The 19261-nt window shown below is 41.5% G+C and overlaps 1 protein-coding gene across 5 annotated transcripts in view; it reads right to left on the bottom strand.

Moving 5' to 3' along the window:
- Window positions 1–7352: 7352 nt before the first annotated feature.
- The window catches only part of LOC306973841 (CCR4-NOT transcription complex subunit 3-like), a 44357-nt gene continuing 32448 nt past the window's right edge, over window positions 7353–19261 (bottom strand). For 2 of the 5 annotated variants that reach the window (XM_079570891.1, XM_079570892.1), the window contains exons 13-19: window positions 16884–17007; window positions 16599–16743; window positions 15167–15257; window positions 14654–14855; window positions 9601–9733; window positions 9266–9391; window positions 7353–7747 (exon numbers count right to left, since the gene is read on the bottom strand). In XM_079570891.1, coding sequence (XP_079427017.1) covers window positions 7649–7747; window positions 9266–9391; window positions 9601–9733; window positions 14654–14855; window positions 15167–15257; window positions 16599–16743; window positions 16884–17007 — 920 coding nt within the window. In that variant the 3' untranslated portion in view covers window positions 7353–7648. The remainder of the gene's footprint in view (window positions 7748–9265; window positions 9392–9600; window positions 9734–14653; window positions 14856–15166; window positions 15258–16598; window positions 16744–16883; window positions 17008–19261) is intronic. The other 3 variants (XM_079570895.1, XM_079570894.1, XM_079570893.1) reach the window with 2 other exon arrangements.

Genomic DNA, 19261 nt, shown 5'->3' with positions numbered 1-19261 from the left:
TTGATATAACCATAAAATAATGTTAGTAAAAATGTTTCCGGAAGGTTGTATGTGAAACACTACAGGTGAATGAGGAAATCTTTTAAATGGAGTGATATCAATTTGAAACTTATGCTGTAGATTACTGAAATGACTATGAGATAATAATGTGTTTCAAGTTCATGACCGGTTAACATATTATTTTTGTGATCGTTTGTTTTAATATAATATTTTTGGCGTCAAAATCTGAAATGGATTGAGCCAGGTTTAAATGCATGGCTTCATTTCATTGACATATTAGTGACAAAGAGTTTTCAGAAGAGATTTTGACCGAAAGGATAAGATCGCAAATACAAGCGGCTGAAAGTTTCGTTCGCAGGGTGGCTGGGCGCACCCTTCGAGATCGGGTGAGGCGCTCAGTTACCCGGGAGGAGCTCGGAGTAGAGTCGGTGCTCCTTTACATCGAAAGTAGCAGCTGAGGTGGCTCGGGCATCTGTTCTGGATGCTTCCAGGTCACCTCCCTCCAGGCATGTCCTATTGGGACAAGGCCTCGTGGAAGGCCCAGGGCACGCTGGTGGGACTATGTCTCCGAGCTGGCCTGATGTCGCCTCGGGGTCCCCCCCAGAACAGCTGGAGGAGGTGTGTCTGGATCGGGAAGTCTGGGCATCCCTGCTGAGACTGCTGCCCCCGCGACCCGGCCCGGATAGAGCAGAAGAAAATCGATGGATGGAAGTTAGTATTTTCTGAATAAACCTATTGTGAAACATTGAATCAGCGAATAATTAACATGTTATTGTTAAGATTAGGTATATTTTTGTTTCCAGGTGAACGTTTACAAGTAAAGGACCTGAAAATTGAAAGAATTCAGTTTTTTTATGCATTAAAAAAGTGTATATTTGTGTGTAAATGACCTTTCAGTGACCCAGTGGCTGTATAGGTATAGCTTGGCGCCCTCATTTTCCATCCCAGCGGCTCCTATGATGCTTCAGGATCAATTTTATTTCATTGTTTTTTTTTCTGGTAGGTTTCTGGAATGGAATGTATATGTAACCATGGATACGGTTCAATCAGCAGTGAAAACCTAAAAGTAACCTCCAGGTAAAGTTAAAAGTTGTTAATAAACGACAAACCAAAGAACGTTTTCTGAAAAGTAATTCTTTTATTAATATCTTACAATCCTTTATTCATGGTTATTCGTTATTAGGATTTGTCGAAAGTGTCATTATTTCATACTGTCCGGGTGACAAACGAAAACAGCAGAGGTCTGTCCAGTCTGTACAACACTTTAGAGGAGAGACAGAGAGAGATTCACATTGAGCTGGTTTTTCCTCTCGACGCTCCCAAAGTAAACGAGGGGTTAAAAGCAGGACTGTCCGTCACAAATCACAAATCACAAATCAAGTCCGTTTGGCTAGAAAACTTCACGCCATCTTTAAAAAAAAAAACGTGTTTAAAATGCTTTCCTCGTGTCTTGGAGAAAAAAAGGAGAGATGGTCTGTTTAGCCGCATTCTGTCGAAACATTACGGTCAAAATGTTAAAAAATCTTTCACCTCGTCGTGTAATAAAACCGCATTTTGTGATGGATTTCGTGGAAACACTGTAACGCTTTAGCAAATACTTCATTTATTAAACATTTACGCACTGAATCGATCACAGAATGCAGCTGAATGACACGCCGGCGTGAGCGTTTCGTCACATTTCGAGCTGTTCTCACGTAATGCGGCGCCCGAAAGTGCAGCTTGAGGATAAAGGAAAGGTTTGAAATGACCCGGGCCCACACGCCGGCGTCGAGCGACAGTTTCGGGCGAGATTGTAGAAAGGTTGTTCTGCTGGCGAGACATTTCCTCTGACAAAAGATCTTCCTGAGAAATGAGGAAACTTCTACCTGGACACGAGAGGGGGCGGGGCCACGGGACGGGAGGCGAGTTTAACTAAAGCTCCTCAAACTGGTCTGAAGAGGCGCGGTTTTTGCAAATAAATCTCAAAAAAACACTAAGCTCATGGCGGATTTCAGGTCTTTCTTCTAAAACGAAGATCAACATTTAAACACAAACTTAAAGGTTTAACACGCGGCTTTTACATAATCTGGAATTGGAACACGAGAATAAAAAATAAGCTTTTAAAGATTATGTAAATGGATAAAGTATCATTATTCTTTACTACGCTTGCAGTTCACTGAATGAAAACGCCTTGTAGTCATAGTTTTCGGGTGACATCGCTGACGTGTTGATTTCAGCCATTTAACTTCAATAAAGTGCCTTCTTCAACGACCCACAAAACATAGTTAAAAATTAAGATTTTTTGCTATAATAAAAATGTTATAAAATAAAAACCCTTTTCTGTTGCTTGACGATTTGGTGACGTATATAACATATCAAATTAAGTAACTACACCTTATTTAGCCATAACAAATGATGAGTTAACAGTTAATTAATCATGAACACTTCATTATCTAAGTGTAACTAACACTTAATAACTACTACCCAATGAATAAGTGATGAACTATGCATTATGAGTTACGCATTAACTGTAGTAGTTATTAAGTGTTAGTCACGCTTAACTAATGAAGTTAAAGGGATATTAAAGGGATATTTCAGGATTTTTGACATAGGGCCTCATCATCCTGGTTATCTAGAGGAGGGGTTCCCAAACTTATTTGGCTGGGACCCAAAAAATTGACACGGCAACAACTCGGGACCCATATTGTATAAAGTTATTGCCTCTTATGAGACTTTAAGGCAGAAAAATATTTTAAAATCAAGGTATTATGTAATTAAACTGTTTATTTTTTATACTTGAATGGATTTCACAAATTATAGAGGCTGTTTTACACTCAAAAATATCCTGATATCTCTGAAAATCATATAGGGACCCCCACCCAAGGCCTTGCGACCCCCCGAGGGGAACCACTGATCCAGAGTGTTGTTGATTTCTGGAGATATATATGTTTTTAAGTCATGCAGTCCTTATATTTGAAGAGTTTCGTGGTGCTAGACTAGTGCATGTCTATGGTAACTAGTAGCCTCCATTAAAAACAGTCTGAACCAAGCACAGTGCACCTGAGGCAAATCACTTATAACACCAGACTACTGCTATAAATGTCTGTGTTGATAAAACTGACTTTGCATCACATTAAGTACCGCATTATGAGGGATTATTTTCTAGCAGATCACTCCGCCATTGCGTAGCTCAAGTTCTTTTAAATGCAAAATGGTTAAAATGATTCTATCGACACAGACATTTATATGGGTAGTCTGGTGTTATAAGTGATTTGCCTCAGGTGCACTGTGGAGCGGGTCAGACTGTTTGTAATTCAGGCTACTAGTTACCATAGACATGCACTAGCCTAGCACTAGCCTAGCACCACGAAACTCTTAAAACATAAGGACTGCAAGAATTAAAAAACAACAACACTCTGGATAACAAGGAAATGAGGCCCTATGTGAAAAATCCTGAAATATCCCTTTAAGGCTAAATAAAGTGTAGTTATTATAAAGTGTTAAGTTTCCCCAACTATAAAAGGCAACAATATTCGTCAGCCTGAGATTTACAATTTTATCTAGAAATTAAAAACAGCGACAAGTTAAAAAAATGAACAAAAAAAGTTTAGTCAGTCCAAATTCATCCTATTGTAGCCTTGGATTGGGTGATTTAGCTTATTGAAGTCTTGCTTTGACATTTTGAAATTTAATGGAACAAACCGTGTTGAAATGGTTTAGTAGGATTCTGCAATAATGTCCTCACAATATTAATTTGATCATAATTCATCGCCATAATGAACAGCTTCAAACACTGAAAACTATGAATAGGTGGTTAAATCCACTGCAGACCAGTTTGAGGCGCTTTAGACAGAGCAGGTACAAACGAGGAGCGGGAGGAGGTTTCGCTGCTGGTTCAGAGGTCAGAGGTCACAGGGGGAGATGTTCGGGGCACCGCGTTCCCGTCCGGAAAAGCGAAAAAAGCAACTCGCAGCGGAAAGAGCCGGTTCACTCGAGGCGGCGCCGCCGATAAAACCCACTTTGTCGAAAAACCACATTTAGGTATAAATGATTCAGGCGCACGAGCTGGAAGTTTAAAACTCAAAACGCCGGAGCAAAGTTGGTGAAGGTAAAAACCACTTTGGAAAGTTGCATTATAGGAATGTTATGTTAAAGGCCCTGTACCTGATTTGCTGTTTTGTAAAAGCAGACATGTGCGAGGAAATCGATGACCTGCAACTAATCAGAATCACTGAGAATTAGAACACTGTGATGTTTAGCAAAGGCGAGACACTGCAGGTGAATAGGGAAGAGAATTACATTTAGTGATATCAATCTGAAACTTCTGCTGTAGATTTCTGACATAAATATGAGAAAAAAATGTGTTGCAAGTTTTATCATTTTAAGTTTTGACATTTTATGCCTAAAAATTGTCAAAATTGCTGATATTTTCAACTAAATCTAACTAATGGATAGACCTGGATTTAAATGTATTATTTTCAGAGGGGTTTTTAGATCTTGTTTAGGTAATGATCGAGCTATTCAAGTGAAAAAAAATCAAATTTTGCCTTGTTTTTTTGTGTTCAAAGCTCAATAAATCAGAATCTAGTTAAGTCCAAGAGCAACTAAAGTGGTGAGATCGTTGCATGAGTGGAACAAAAACCTAATTTTGAGAAAAACAGCTCTTAAGTTTTGTAACGTGTGCGTGAGTCCACTTCTCTGGTCTTTCGTACGGGCGGCTCCCAGAAAGGGAATGACCATATTTGGATTATAGCGTCATCTCGGGGACCCATCGCAGGACACGTTGAATTGAAATATGTCAATATTTGTGAATGAATATGTGAGGGAAAGCCGGCTTTGCAAAGTGAGTAAAAATAAGCATCATACGGGGTAAGTGTGGAGTTTTCTATACTCTGACACGAAAACTGAGATTTCAAGGGAGAAAATTATAGCTAAAATCTTCACATTTACAAAAATCTATGTATTCACCTGCCGCGTCTTGCCTTAAAATCTCATCCCTGTGAAGAATCGGGATGCTAGAAACAAACAATAACGAGAGACCATTATTAAAAAACAACAGAAAACAAACCATAATCTGGTAAGGGGCCTTTAAGTGAACAGAAGCAGAGGTTTTTAGAGGGAGGCGAGTTGCTGGAGAGAGGATTCAAAACCTGAAAGATTTCACACTCTCCACAGCGAGTCATTCTCCAGTGCAGCCAATGGGAACAAGCTCCTAAAGCAAAAACTACGATGTTAATAAAAGTCAAGTGAACTGGCCTTTTCCTTCGCAGTAACAGCACAGTGTCCTCTAATATTGGCGCCCTCTAGAAAACTGTGTGACAAAGGGAGAATTTGCAGAAGTTAAAACCTGGAATGTTCCGCAGAGGGTGTGTTTTAGATCAGAATTGTGTAAGTTTGATACATTTATGTGGAGCAATGTCATTATTAGAACAAAATGTAATGTTTAAGGCCTTTATTTTTGACACAATCTAATGAGTTGAATGCTTTTCGATGCCCCGCAGAAACCCTGAGGAATAAAGGATGAGAACAGATCAATAGAGAATGCTTTTTTTTTCTAGATTATCCCTTTGAACTGGTTTCTTTTTGAGCGCAGGAGGCCAACATTAGTTCAGGATCACTGTGCCAGAGCGGAAACATTACCTCATGGTGTTTCCATAGTGTAACTTTCCTGAAAAGTGCGACGTGACGAGCGCCTGCCCCGCACCGGGTCCCGACGCTCCAAGCTGCCCCCTCCACCTCTTCCTCCTCCTCCTCCTGCTCGGGGCGATATTTTTAAACCCACTGCGCGATGGCGGCGGGACCTCAGCGTGTCCGTGAAGTGCTAAGAGAGCGTCCAGGGGCGGACTGTCCACGGACCAGGGCGAGGGCCGTTCGCGAGGCAGCAGAGGGGCAAGAAAATCATCTGGGACCTTCTGGACGTAATGTAGTGTGATGGGATTAGATCTATTCTTATTATGAACTCCATTTTGAATTCAAGTGCTGGAATAAAAGTTTTTTTCACTGTTTTCTAAAGTTTTAAGCAGTTACTTGTGCTCGTCTTCAGTGCTTTACAATGAGGGATGGACGACAAGTATAATAGTTTTATGATATCGGTCGATAACATTAAAAAGCATTGACACTGGGGAAATTCATTAACAAAGTCATAATCTTTGATAATTAAGGAGGAATAAAAAGAAATAGCAGAAAAGCAACAGGGAGTGACAAAATATTACATTTTGATTGTATTGATATGAAGACCGACGATTGATATTTTCAATACTGGCTCCAACATCATAATAAAGATATTTCCAATTCAAGCTTGATTATTTCATAATAAGCTTCTTTTTTTTTATTTACAGGGATATTTCAGGATTTTTGACATAGGGCCTCATTTCCTAGTTCTCCAGAGTGTTGTTGATTTTTTGAGTGTTTCTTAATTTATTTTTTATTCATGCAGTCCTTATATTTGAAGAGTTTAGTGGTGCTAGGCTAGTGCTAGGCTAGCGCATATCTATGGTAACTAGTAGCCTGCATTAAAAACCTCTTCAAAATCATCAGATTGTCCTCCAAACGTTGCCATATCTGATTTGTAGAAAGCTCCTTTTCTGAATTCCATGTGTAGTAACGCCGGCCACAGGTAAACAAACTACTGTAGATCCAATAACCTCGCAGATCACTCCGCCGCTGCGTAGCTTACAACCAGGAAGCTGATGCTGCTCAAATATAAGTTATTTTAAATGCAAAATGGTAATATTTAAACAATTATTCAGTCAACACAGACATTTATATGGGTCGTCTGATGTTATAAGTGATTTGCCTCGGGTGGTCTGTGCTTTGGTCAGACTGTTTTTAATGCAGGCTACTAGTTACCATAGACATGCACTAGCCTAGCACTAGCATAGCACCACGAAACTCTTCTAATATAAGAACTGCATGAATTAAGAAGAGAAAAAAAAATCTCCAGCAATCAACAACACTCTGGATAACTAGGAAATGAGGCCCTATGTCAAAAATCCTGAAATATCCCTTTAACTTAAAACACAGTGTGGCTTTAATTTACCTGTCCTCCCTTTGTACATGTTTTACACAGCCATATAAAACACGACCTACCTTATGATTCTTGATAAAAGAAATAAAAACATGATCCTAACAGAAAAGGGGGAATAAACCTCCTCGTTTCTTGCCCCGCCGCCGCAGAACTGCCGCTCACCGATTCAGCAAAGCTTAAGGGTTGAACGTTGTTAGAAGTTTCTAGTCTAGCTGCCTTTTATTTCTTCAAAAATGGGACTAAACCAGTCTTCTTTGGTTCTCATGGGGTTAACAAAAACAAAAGCATAAAAAAAAAAAAGAAACATAATTCCCGACACAAACGGAAAACGGAGATGGGGGGAGGAAGTCAAAGCCAAAGCGTATCCAGTTGAGAGGTGGGCGGAGGAAACCCGGCCCCGGTGGTTCGATAGCAGCGGGACAGTTTTAGGGAGGGCCGTATAAACGAGTCCATATTGAGCCCCTGATCCCGTCCAGGCCTGCCCCGATGGCGAGCGGAGGTCTAATCCAGGAATGTGAGGTGGAATCGGGTCAGACCTCCCCTTCGTGTGTGAGTGTGTGTGCGCTCCTCATTGGTGTCCGGGAGGTCCATTTGTCCCTGGGACCGTCCCGTTGTGGATGATGGCGGAGGGGGGTGGGGGTGTCACTGTAAGTCCCTGTCCTCCAGATACCGGTACTCGAACGTGAAACCTTCCTTCTTTCTCTGGCCCCATTTCTCATAGTCGAAGTAAATGTATGTTCCCTGGGAAGAAAGAAGTAAGCGGTTAAGAGGTTATGTAAAATCATCAAAGTGAATACTTTAGATACTTTACATCAGTGTTATTTTCACCGAAGACTAAAGCGATATCATTACGTTGACGCACCTTTTTAATGGCGATACCGTAACCATGACGATACCTCTAGCTACTGTTACTTGATTGCACATTCCCTGTCAACAAGTGTTTCCTGAGAGCTGATGGAACAAGTGAATTTCTCCATTGATGATGAAAAGAGACAAAAATGGGAGAAAGCACGGCACTTTGGTCAACTTTGTTGTTTTTAATAGTGCGTTTTAAACAAAATGTATTGGATTGGAAGTAGTCAGACCGTTTGCAACCAGGGCTTGAGCACAGAGCAGGAGACCACACCTGATACACAAGAAACAACGGCTTCAGCTCACATGGACTCACATGCTGCGCCACCTCCCCCCCTCCTGCTAAGCAGGAAGGGCCTGGTTAGTCCTTGGACGTGAGACTGTTTGGGAACACCAGGAAGCCTGGGGTGAATGTTGTGACTGAGTGGTTGGTGGCGGTGGGAGGGGCCGATTGCTCAGATTGGTAGGGATTTTTTGTGATTGTTTTGTTGTCCAAAGTGTGTGCAGTGCTGTACGTTACACCTCGCAGCTGTGGAAACATTGGTATGACGGCCTCTTGAAAGTCTCGATGTTTTTTTTTTTACCTGTTTGTCTTTTGATTTTGAGTCTGTGATGAAGATATCTATCCATCCATCCATCCATCCATCCATCCATCCATCCATCCATCCATCCATCCATCTATCTATCTATCCATCTATCTATCTATCCATCTGTCTAACAATGCAATGTAAAGCGTCAATTGCCCATATTGCCCATCCCTAGTACAAATGTAAATGCTGAACAAAGCTATGCGTTGTGATTTTAATGTTGTAATTCCTTTGTACTTTGTTGCACGATGACCTTGAGTGTCTTGAAAGGCGCCTCAAATAAAATGTATTATTATTATTACAGAGAGTCATGTGGTTCTGGTCCAGAGTGTGGGACAAGAATGGAGTTGCATAAAGCGTAAAAGCTCCTTTGATCTGGGTTTGGGCCCAGAATGTGAACAGATTTGGGAGGTGGAAGTCTGGATTTGTTTGGGCCCTAATACAGTACAAACTCTCGTACTCTAAAATGACCGGAACGAGTCCAAAACAAGTCTGATTAAAGGTAAGAATGTCTGCAGGAGACTTAAGCAGTGGAGGCAGACTGAAACTGCAGGATTCATTTACTCCTCAAAAGTACAGCAGCAATCAATAATTCATTACTGCTTATTACTGCCTGGTTGCTCCATAAACAATAAAATGATTAATTAAAGCATGTAATTAAAGGAAACATGAAAAACATCCTCGTACGAACCTTGATTGAATTCAACTTGTCGAGAGAAGTGCGATGAAAGCCGAGAGAAGCTAAACCTTCCGCTAAACCCAATCTCCAAAAGCTAAATGGGGTCTATAAAATATTTAGGATCAAGAGTTTTCCATTAACCTGTTCAAACTCATCTGTGATGGTCTTGGGCTCCTCGTGTCTCTGAAACCACATCATGTATTTGGTGTGAAACCTCCACGACTGCTTCTTCAGGGCTTTGGCTGCCAGATACTGGGCCTTAGTGCCCTGTGGAAAAGACAAAGTTATTACAATGACTGAGTACAGTAGGATGAAAATAAGAGGTTCTTGGACATAAAACATGTTAGTAAAGGACCATATGGAGACAAGACATTCAGCTTTTTTCCCCCAAAGACTTTTCGTAGTGCTTAAATAATTGCAGTCCATTTCATTAACCCCCATGGTCAAAAATGCGGCGCCTCGGCTTTAGCGCTGACCTCCAGGTAGTAGAAGATGAAGAAGAGCGTCTCCGTGGACAGTCTCTGGTAGAACTCCACAGAGTCGGAGTGAGGAGGCGGCACCTGGTGGTGGAAAGGCAGCGTGGGACAGGGGTTCCTCATCAGGTACTGCCTGTAACACACACACAAGGAAACTGTTAATACCGAGGTACTTTTGAGATTAATCTAACCATGTTTACACCCTTTTATTGTTTTCAGAATGTTTACAGCGAGTAATTTCTCCTCAAATCCTGACTCACCAACTCTCCCAACTGTCACGATTGGACGGCGTTCAACCCTCAGATAAACCAAATGTATGGATTCCAGTCAGAGCTTTCCTTGGCCAACTTCTGATTTCACGTGGTCTTTGCAATTATGTTCATGTGTTCTCTTCGCATTAGAGCTGATGAGTCTAACCCTAAGCTTCGGCCACATGACACTTTAATTACTTTTAGGGCTGGGTACCATTAAACCAGGATGGTATCAGAAAAAAAGTTCAGGTACTACTAGAAAAAAAAAAAAAAAACATCTTTACAGCCCAAGTCTTGATGCCTGCTGGTCCAGGTTCTCTTAATCTGATGTATATGTCTGGCAGAAACCGTCCTCATTGTGCTTTTATCTGCACAAATCCGTGTGTGTGTGTGTGTGTGAATCAGCCACAAATCTCTTAACTGTACGATGACTAACGCTTAATAGAGCCGACACTTCTCTCTCGCTCTCTGGAGTGCGTTTGACAAAGCAGAGCGGCTTCCCATGGTAAGACTGAAACAGTTGAGATTTTAACATTTCTCTCAGTTTTTAAATGGTCATAATCAGTCCAAGGACGGCTGAGAAACATCCTGTTAAAGTCTTCAATCCGGGAACCAGGCTGTTTAAATGCACACGCGATAATGAGCGAAAGCGATCGATCTGCGGCAACAAGTGGTGTTTGAAAATTTACTTGAAACTGAGATATTTAGGCATTTGTCTCTTCCCATAACGTTAGTGTCCGTCCAGAGAGGAGAGAGGAGTTACTCAGAACGGAGAGTGTTTCATAAAACACGCTATATCTCCTTTTGTAGAAAAAATAAAATCAGTGATTTTGATCATAACTAGCCTCTGTTTAGCTTAGGATTTCTCAGGAACCCAAGGCACATAAAATTAAACTGTTCTCACCTACGGAGAGCTTAGAGTCTCCTCTTTCAAACGAGCCATAGCGTGTGTCCATAGCTATAACATAGAATACACTGTGTGGGGCTACAAACATCATGAAAATGGTCTGGATTGTTGGCACTCAGTGTGTTAATATGGCAGGTTTGTTGACCCAAACTCTGATAAAAATAACATGGTTCAGTTTATAATATGATTGGTATTTTTCCCAAAAACAGTAAATTGTGCAGAATATTACAATATGCTGTGACCTTTCAAAAACTATTCAAGCATGTCTCAAACTGTCATTGTTGGAGAATGTTGGCACTTTTGGGTCCAGAGACGCTGGTTGAGAACCAATTCATAAACTCCTCTCCATCTGAAATTATGATCCTGCTTCACTAGAATCTTTACTCTTCTCGTTCTCTCCCATGAACTTGGTGGAAAAGTACGACAACAACACAAGTGAGTAGAAAAGAGGCTGATTGCAATAGTTTTCAGCGGCTGCGCTTGGGGAAACTGTTTTGGGGACACTGCACCAGATTCTGTGAAGCTATTGACCCGAATAGATCGATATCCCAAATGCATCCACACAAAGTTGGAAAGTTCACTGTTCCCAGATGCACTTTTCCCACAAACAGAGCCTTTTAGGACAAACCCGCATTATCAGCTCCGCCTTTCCATCAGGCGTTTTGGCGATTAGTCACAAATGAGGCCGCCAACATTCTGATGACATGCTAATCCGCACTAAGACAATGCATTTCTGGTGTTTCTCGTGTGTAAAGACATAGAACTCCAATCGCCCCATGTGTCAGAAGCAGCACAGACGATTTGTGTTGAAAGGCAAATATAACTCACATTCTGGGGGTTTTAACTATGTTATAATGTTCGCTCATAACAACGGAACAGAGTTTGGGATTGTGTCGTCAAACAAGCAGAGATTTCAAGGACTCCTGATCCATTCCATAAAAACAAACCAATTTAATAAAGCCGGGACGACACACTTTTGTCACCATCCAATACATATCACGATACTGAGGGCCTGATATGACATGTATTGCAATACAATATTCTATTGAACAAAGTATTACAGTTATGATTTTTCATTATAATACACTGCAATATTTTACCCTGAATGAAGAAAGCCACAAGTTGACTTTCCAAAATGTATAAATTATTTGTAGTATTATGTTTTTTTTTTATTAAAACATTTACAACAGGATGAATGAGAGTGTGTTTAAGAGTGCGACTGTGGGACAATGGACGGCTACAAACCAGTGTATGTTCATTAACATGCACAGTCCTGACCAATTTTTTTTTCTTTTTTTTTTAAGTCAGTACAGTGAAACATTCGACTGGATGTATTGAGCCGAGGTTTAGACAGTGTCCCAAACCTTTGCTTATGCTTAAAACCTTCACACCAGCTCTGTCTAGAATAGTGTAGAAAAAGAACATCTCTGATGATGAGGGCCACCAGAAATTGGTTGGAGGGCCAAATTTGGCCCCCGAGCTACACTTTGGACTTCACGTCAAACATCCACTCTGGCGGTAAGTAAAGTAATCTAAGCAGAAATTACCCAAAAACTCACAAGTTTAATGGATGCTTGATTGAAGCTGCTATCAAATATCAATTGCTCCAAATTTATAAATGACTATTTTCAGTTCTTTACAACCTATAAATTGTATTGAAACGCTGTTGTGGATAATCATTCTGAACAGTCATTTTGAGTTTACTATATATATTTTTGAAAATAAAAATAAAAATACTGCTATCATTGGGAGGTTTTTCAATCACATTCACATAATCCTCTGACAGTTAAAGGTTTGAAAATTATGCTGACTGTCAACTTCTTCAGAGGGACTACAGGTGAGCATCCTGACAAAGGAGCCGAAGGAGTCAGCGCAAACGTGAGAGCAGTGGAGAAGATCTGCGGAGCCCCTCTCCCCTCTACTAAGGAGATGTTCTCCACCCGTCTCACCCGCAAAGCCGTCAAAATGGCCAGGGACCCTTCGCACCATCACAGTCTCTTCAAGGTTAAGCCTTCAGGGAGGAGACTGCGGAATCTACGCGTCAGTTCCAGTCGACTGAGGAACAGTTTCGTACACAGGGCCATCGGGAAGCTGAACTCCCTGCCCTCCCTCCCACCCCTCTTCCCCCTCCCCCCCTCCACAATCAAGGATGAGAGAAACATAATCTTGAATTTGAGATGGCACTTTAGAAAATCTGAGAAAAATGTCATTAGCATAATAACTGTGAACACAAACTGTTTTATCTAGTATGAATTTGAGCAACTACACAAAACAAATCTAAAGTCAAACAGGATCCTTATGATTGCCATTTATTTTAGCTTCTACCAAACCAACTTTAAAGGGAAAAAAAAAACATCCATCGCTGCCTAATTCATCCCACACAGCTAATCCGCCTTCAGTTCTCCCGTGTATGGTCATCCTTTCTGCACTGCAACACTTATGTGGCAGCAACACACGTTTCTAATGGATTCCCCCAAATCCCACGCACACTTTAAGTCGGGGTAAAAGACCGCTAAAATGCAGCAAGTCGGTAAAGCTCGGACACTTTTGGCCCTGTGGGTTGGGGCTCTCCTCTAAAACAACGGAAACACTGCAACAAGAGGATTTAAGTGTTGGGCTTTAAATGTCAATGACGGCTGTGTGGGCCGCGCCGAGAAAAACACCGGCGGCGCCCGCGGCTCTAATTGAAGCCTTTCTGTTCGTGCGCAGGTAGGAGCCAACGCAAACGCCAGGACGTGCCGGCTTGATTATGACTTAATTGTTTTAAATAGGCCATGTTTGTATATCGTGTACAGTGATTGATTCTGAAACTGTTCTGAATGTGGCAGCAGGTGAATCAAATGATCATGTTGGGGTGGGGAATTGTGCCAAGTTTTAAAATATATATTTTACGCTTCTAACATTATTAACAGACCAACATTTTCAAGCAATAAGGGAAAGAAAAAGGATCTCTCTGCTGATGAAAAGCGTGAAATAATTGAATGCCTTGGACTAGGTATGAAAACCTTTGATATTTCATGAAAGATTCAGCGTATTCATCATACTGATAAGAGATTTGTGGCTGATTCAGAGCACACACAGGTTTGTGCAGATAAAGGTACAATGAGGACGGTTTCAGATTAAGAGAACAGCTGCAACAAAGCAGCAAACAGGTATTTGAAGCTGCTGGTGCCTCTGGAGTGTCCTGAACATCAAGGTGTAGGACCCTCCAGAGGCTGCAGTTGTGCATAAACCTTCTATCAGGCCTCCCCCAAACTGTTAATTGAAGCTCATGAACAGAAACGGCTGCAGTGGATCAGAAATACATGAAGACTCATTTTCAAACAGTCTTGTTCACTGATGAGGCCGTGTAACCCTGGATGGTCAGATGGATGGACTAGTGGATGGTTGGTGAATGGCCACCATGTCCCTACAAGGCTGTGACGTCAGCAAGGAGGGGGCGGAGTCATGTTTTGGGCCAGAATCATGGGGAGAGAGCAAGTCGGCGTGCTTTCCCTAACTAACAGCAGCTCTGGGAGGCTATTCTGACATCCAGCAAAGAAATCCAAGCAGAAACTCTCCAAAAACTCATGGAGTTTAATGGCCTTGGATCAAAGAAAGACTCCTATGTTAAATACCTTGACCTGTTAAGATGTTTTTGATTGAAACAGCTTTTGATTTCAGTAAATATGACCTCCTAATGCTTCAACAAATGACCATTGTCAGTTCTTTACAAGCTTTAAAATGTATTGAAACAATGATTTGCATAATAATTTGGAACAGTAGATTGAGGCCATTGTGTAACTTTTGCGCTGCATTGCCGTGATCAGTTATGTGTCAGTATTAAAGCTTCCCAGTGCGCCTGAACTACGATAAACATATTAAAAAAAAAGAAGTAAAATGGTAAAATAGCTAAAACCTGATTCTCTCGGAGTCAGACGGGTGGGGCATGTGCGTCCAGGCCGCCTCCTCCATGGCCTGCTGGTAAACCTGGTCTTTGGAGAGCGGGACGGGCCCCAGGGGACAGACTCCGAGCGAAGGCGGGATGTTCACCTCCGACAGAGAGGGCTGAGGGGCCGAGGGCGGGCCCGACGGAGCCGTGGAGCTGGGGAACATGTCTGAAGAGGGAGGGGACATTTACAATTAGGATGGTTCTTGATACAACAAAATTTCACACCAAATTCAATAAAATCGTAATTAGCAAGGTGATAGGAGGTCTAATAGCGGGACAAAACCAGACCTAAAATAAAGAAAGGACTGAAACTGCACAGAACCCAATGGGCGGAGAAGTTAAAGCTGTCATTATCAGCAGTTTTTATTCAGGACTCCAGGAGCGGTGGCTGACAGGTCTTTGAACAACTTTTCCCCTTTCCGCAGCATTTCCCGTCATCTTAAGAGTTACACCGAGAGGGGGGGGGGGGGTTTGTACCTGTGCTGAGGTGCATGGAGGTGACGTCTCCATCTAACCCTGAGCTGTGTGCCGCCCGCTCGGCCATGGACTTCAGGCTGCTCAGAGGCTCCTGCAGAGGGAAAACAGAAGCACTTTACAGACATGCACATACAGGTGGACTCCGCATGACTGTCAGCTTCAGGCCCGGATCCACGGGGTGCAAAGGCATTACAATCTCATTTTGTAATATTTGCACTCTCAGTTTTAGTTGCCTCATGATTTATTTTAATAGAATAGCTTTCTGCCCGTCTTTCAACATCTGATGCACCTGATGTGGAGGAGAAAGTTCCAGGGCCTTAGCGCTGAGTTTGCTCCTTGTAAACCAGCACATTAATGATGTTTTGTACTTATACACCTACACAGCATTTTTGGGTGTGGAAATTACAATTAAACTCAAGACTGGGTTTACACAAGTAGCAGGAAGTCAAATATAATGCGTTTTAATGCCATTTTGATACCACAACAGCCAAAGAAATCAGTGCATCAGATTAGCATTCATTGCATCAAACAGAGGAATGAAGGAATTTTAAATGTGCTTATTACTTTTCTGTATTGCTACTTGATTTGGTCTAGTGTAGTTGACTAGTTTTTAATGTTTTGTTTATGTTTAGTGCTGTCAGCTAACTAATTAGAGGGAAGACCTCTAATTAGTAAGCTGACAGATGCAGAGCTGGGATTGACTTCCAGGGGGATTGAATTTTCCGGCATTCTTTAAGTCATCCATTATATTGCTTAAATATGATTTAATTATGGTTTTGTATACTTTGTTATTGGTTAGGTTGATGTGGTTTGAGAGTGTAGTCACTCCCCTTCCTTCCCTGGAGGCTTTTGGTGCTTTCCAGGCAGAGCTCCTACTTTTACTCCATTTAAAGGCTGTGAAAAAATGGATTTGATTTAAAAATTGAGTTGGTAGGTCAAATCGATTGTTTTTTTTTAGCTCAGAGGAAGAAGCTGCTGTACAAATGTGCCTCAGTTACCTCAGGATCTTTTGTTGTTTTATAAATGAATGAAATAAATTTAGAACAAATGAGAAAGGGCAGTTTGTTGCGAGGCTGCACTTGTTGTTTTTAGTTTGTAGACCTGTGTTTTTTCAATTACATCCTCTGCATCTTTTTTTAAATCACTTTTAGCATTATGTGAAGCCTCTCTCAACTTTAGAGCAATAAAAGTCGCACAATGCCATTAATTTCCGGTAAAATTTAGGATTTAAAACCAGTTTGAATCCAATAAAATGGCATTCAAGGCCTTGTTTCATCACCAAAAAATGTGATGACTTTGCTTTCTATTGTTTTCTTTAGTTTATTTCACAATGTCGCACATACGATCAGGAAATTCAACTTAAAACCATAATGTACGTAATCCCACAATGTGAAAAATTGACCCAAAAAACGTCCTCGCCGTGCCCTCTGACCTTGATGCTGTCCCCGGGCTGAGAGTACGACAGCGGTCCGTTCAGTAGAGACCCACTTCCTGTTTTGGCTTCACTGAAGGAGGCGGGCGATGGCGAACTGGACGAGAAACTCATGGAGGCCAACAAACTGGGACCGCTGTCTTTACTGAGGAGACGAGGGGAAAACACACGGTTAGAAAAGAGACAGTCCTGTTTACTTCACTTACAGTTGTATCTTATGATTTGTGTTTACAGGATTTTGTCGCAGCTTTTGTCAGAATGATTATCAATGAAAAGTGGACTTACAGCTGGTTGGTTGTGGAGGAGAGAGACGAGGACTGGCTGCTCTGTGATTGGCTGGCACTGCTGAGGGTTAAGTCTGTTGTGCTGTCGGCCACGATGGCGCTGTAACCTGCGAGACAAAGGAAGGCTACTCTTCATTTCTTTAACTGTCCCAGTATTCTATCAGCCGAGCGAAAAGTACTACTTCTCAATCAGTTACCTGGCAACAAACCCTAAAAAAATGTACATTTCCTGACATATTCCAGAAACTTTGGCGATGTCACACCCCGACACCAGGAAGTGTGAGGACCATAGAGTAAAGTCATTCATTCTCTTTCTAATGAGTGGTGGGAGAAACAGCAAAGTTGTAAATAGTGATTTTGCTTTATCACAATGGGATTGGCAAAAGGAGCATGATCAACTTTTTATGTGGGAAAAAGTTGATTTCCCACATAAAAATCTAAAAAGTTGATGAAAAGTCTCAAAGAAATCATCATCTCCGTCCGACACCAGGGTTTGACGACGACAGAGTTTTAGTTTGTGGCCGAAACAAAGAAGAGCTTTTGGAAACTGAACAAACTCATTCCGTATTTGTGTCCACTTTGTATATATAATCATCAAGTGTGTGCAGTATAACAATATTATAATGTTTTAAAAGTCTATATTTAGGTCGGTTCTGTTTAATGCAGCTCGTCGTACAGTATTGGTCAGTGTTTGTCATGATCTGAGTCAGAGACGGGTGAATTTAAAGGCGCATTATGCAAAAAAAGTTCATATTTGTGCGTATTTGACCTTGTAGTCACCCAGCAGCATTACACAGAACCGACCTAAATTCTAGACTTTTAAGTAAGGGAGAATGTATAGAACGCTGGTCATTATCGGGAAAATAAGTACCGACAGGGCGAACCGGACCCCGACGCGAAGCAGAGGGGATGAAGGTGCAGATGAAGGTGCAGTTGGAGAAATGGTGGTGAATCTCTGGGTAAGTTGAAAGTCGGACTCATGTTAAGTTCACGAGCGATTCCCCCAAATTCTCTCACAGTGATGGGGACTGAGATAGTGTCCGCTACTACGTACGTGCGGAGTGATATAAAAGACCTGTACAAGCACGAATTCCGTTGCTATTGGCAGCGGTCATTATTTTTATCAGAAGTCCACTATCAAAAAATAATGACCGGTAGAACGTTGGAAAATCCCATTCAAATCAATGGAGCGTTCTACTTATGTTGTGAAGAGCCGCATAATAAAACAATATAATATTGTAATACTGCACACTCTTGATGAATATATGCAAGGTGGACACAAATACAGAGTGAGTCTGTTCGGTTTCCAAAAGCTCTTCCTTGTATCGGTCACAAACTAAAACTCTGTCCTCTCCCTGGTGTCAGACGAGGATGATAATTTCTTTGAGACTTTTCATCTCTGCTGTGATAGATATGTCAGTGTAAAACTATGAAATGTTTATGCTTCAGTTTCAGTTTCAGTTTATCTGTCTGTGAAGAAGCAACCTTCACTTGTGTTAATTCCCCGTTTGTTCCCATTAATTCCTATATATTTCTGTTAATTCCCATAAACTACTTTTCTCCAGCATTATCCTGGTTCACTTTTTAGTGATAAATAAGTCATTTGAACCTCCATGTATCTCCAACATTAATCCTATCTTTCAACACTGCAGACGTCCCCAGCTTCCCGCGCCCGCTCTGTGTAATTAACTATTAGTGGGATCCACAGCCTCCGCCGCGGCTCTTGTTAAAGCGGCCCCTGTTTCTCTCTCGATAATGCAGTCACCAATGAATTATTTGCTTCCTGCGAGGAGGCTCTGCCGTGATGAGATTCCTGCGTCGATAACAAAGGCACTTGAAGAGCGCTGGGAGTGCGAATGCGGAGGTAAAACAAGACTGATTATCATTGTGGTTATTCAGAGCGGTGGAGGCTGAGTGCTGTGTAGGTTTACATTGAAGAGCCGTTAAACACTACTTTCCTTTTCTTTGAGGTCGGGAGCTCGGTTTCACCAGACCAAACTCAAAGGGCATTTCCGTGACTGAACAGAATGACGCGCAAGAGATTTCTTAATGACGTCTTTTTCAGGTAGATACAGTGGTAAATAATAATTAAATCCTTAGTCATTCTAGCAAGACCCTGATTTATAATGACACATAGGACCCCAGATACAGACAATTGTTTTTCCTAGGTAGGATAATACAGTATAAAAGAATGTGTATTTGCCCTTTTTTATCCATTGTACAAAAGATGTACATAAGGTGCCTTTCTTCTACTATAACTTGCTTGCCTGACCATTTGCTCCACCTACTTTCTCTATAAGCCGAATGCCCATCTAGGGTCGCCTGTTGCATTAGGGGTAATGGAATTTCTTTTGGCTCCCAAACAATATTGACAGGTAG

Source organism: Gobius niger (genome assembly GCF_951799975.1).
Source record: "Gobius niger genome assembly, chromosome: 14".
In the NCBI taxonomy this organism is placed as follows: domain Eukaryota; kingdom Metazoa; phylum Chordata; class Actinopteri; order Gobiiformes; family Gobiidae; genus Gobius; species Gobius niger.
The sequence above is the reverse complement of the archived record's forward strand: the minus strand, read 5'-3'. Positions and strand labels throughout refer to the sequence as shown.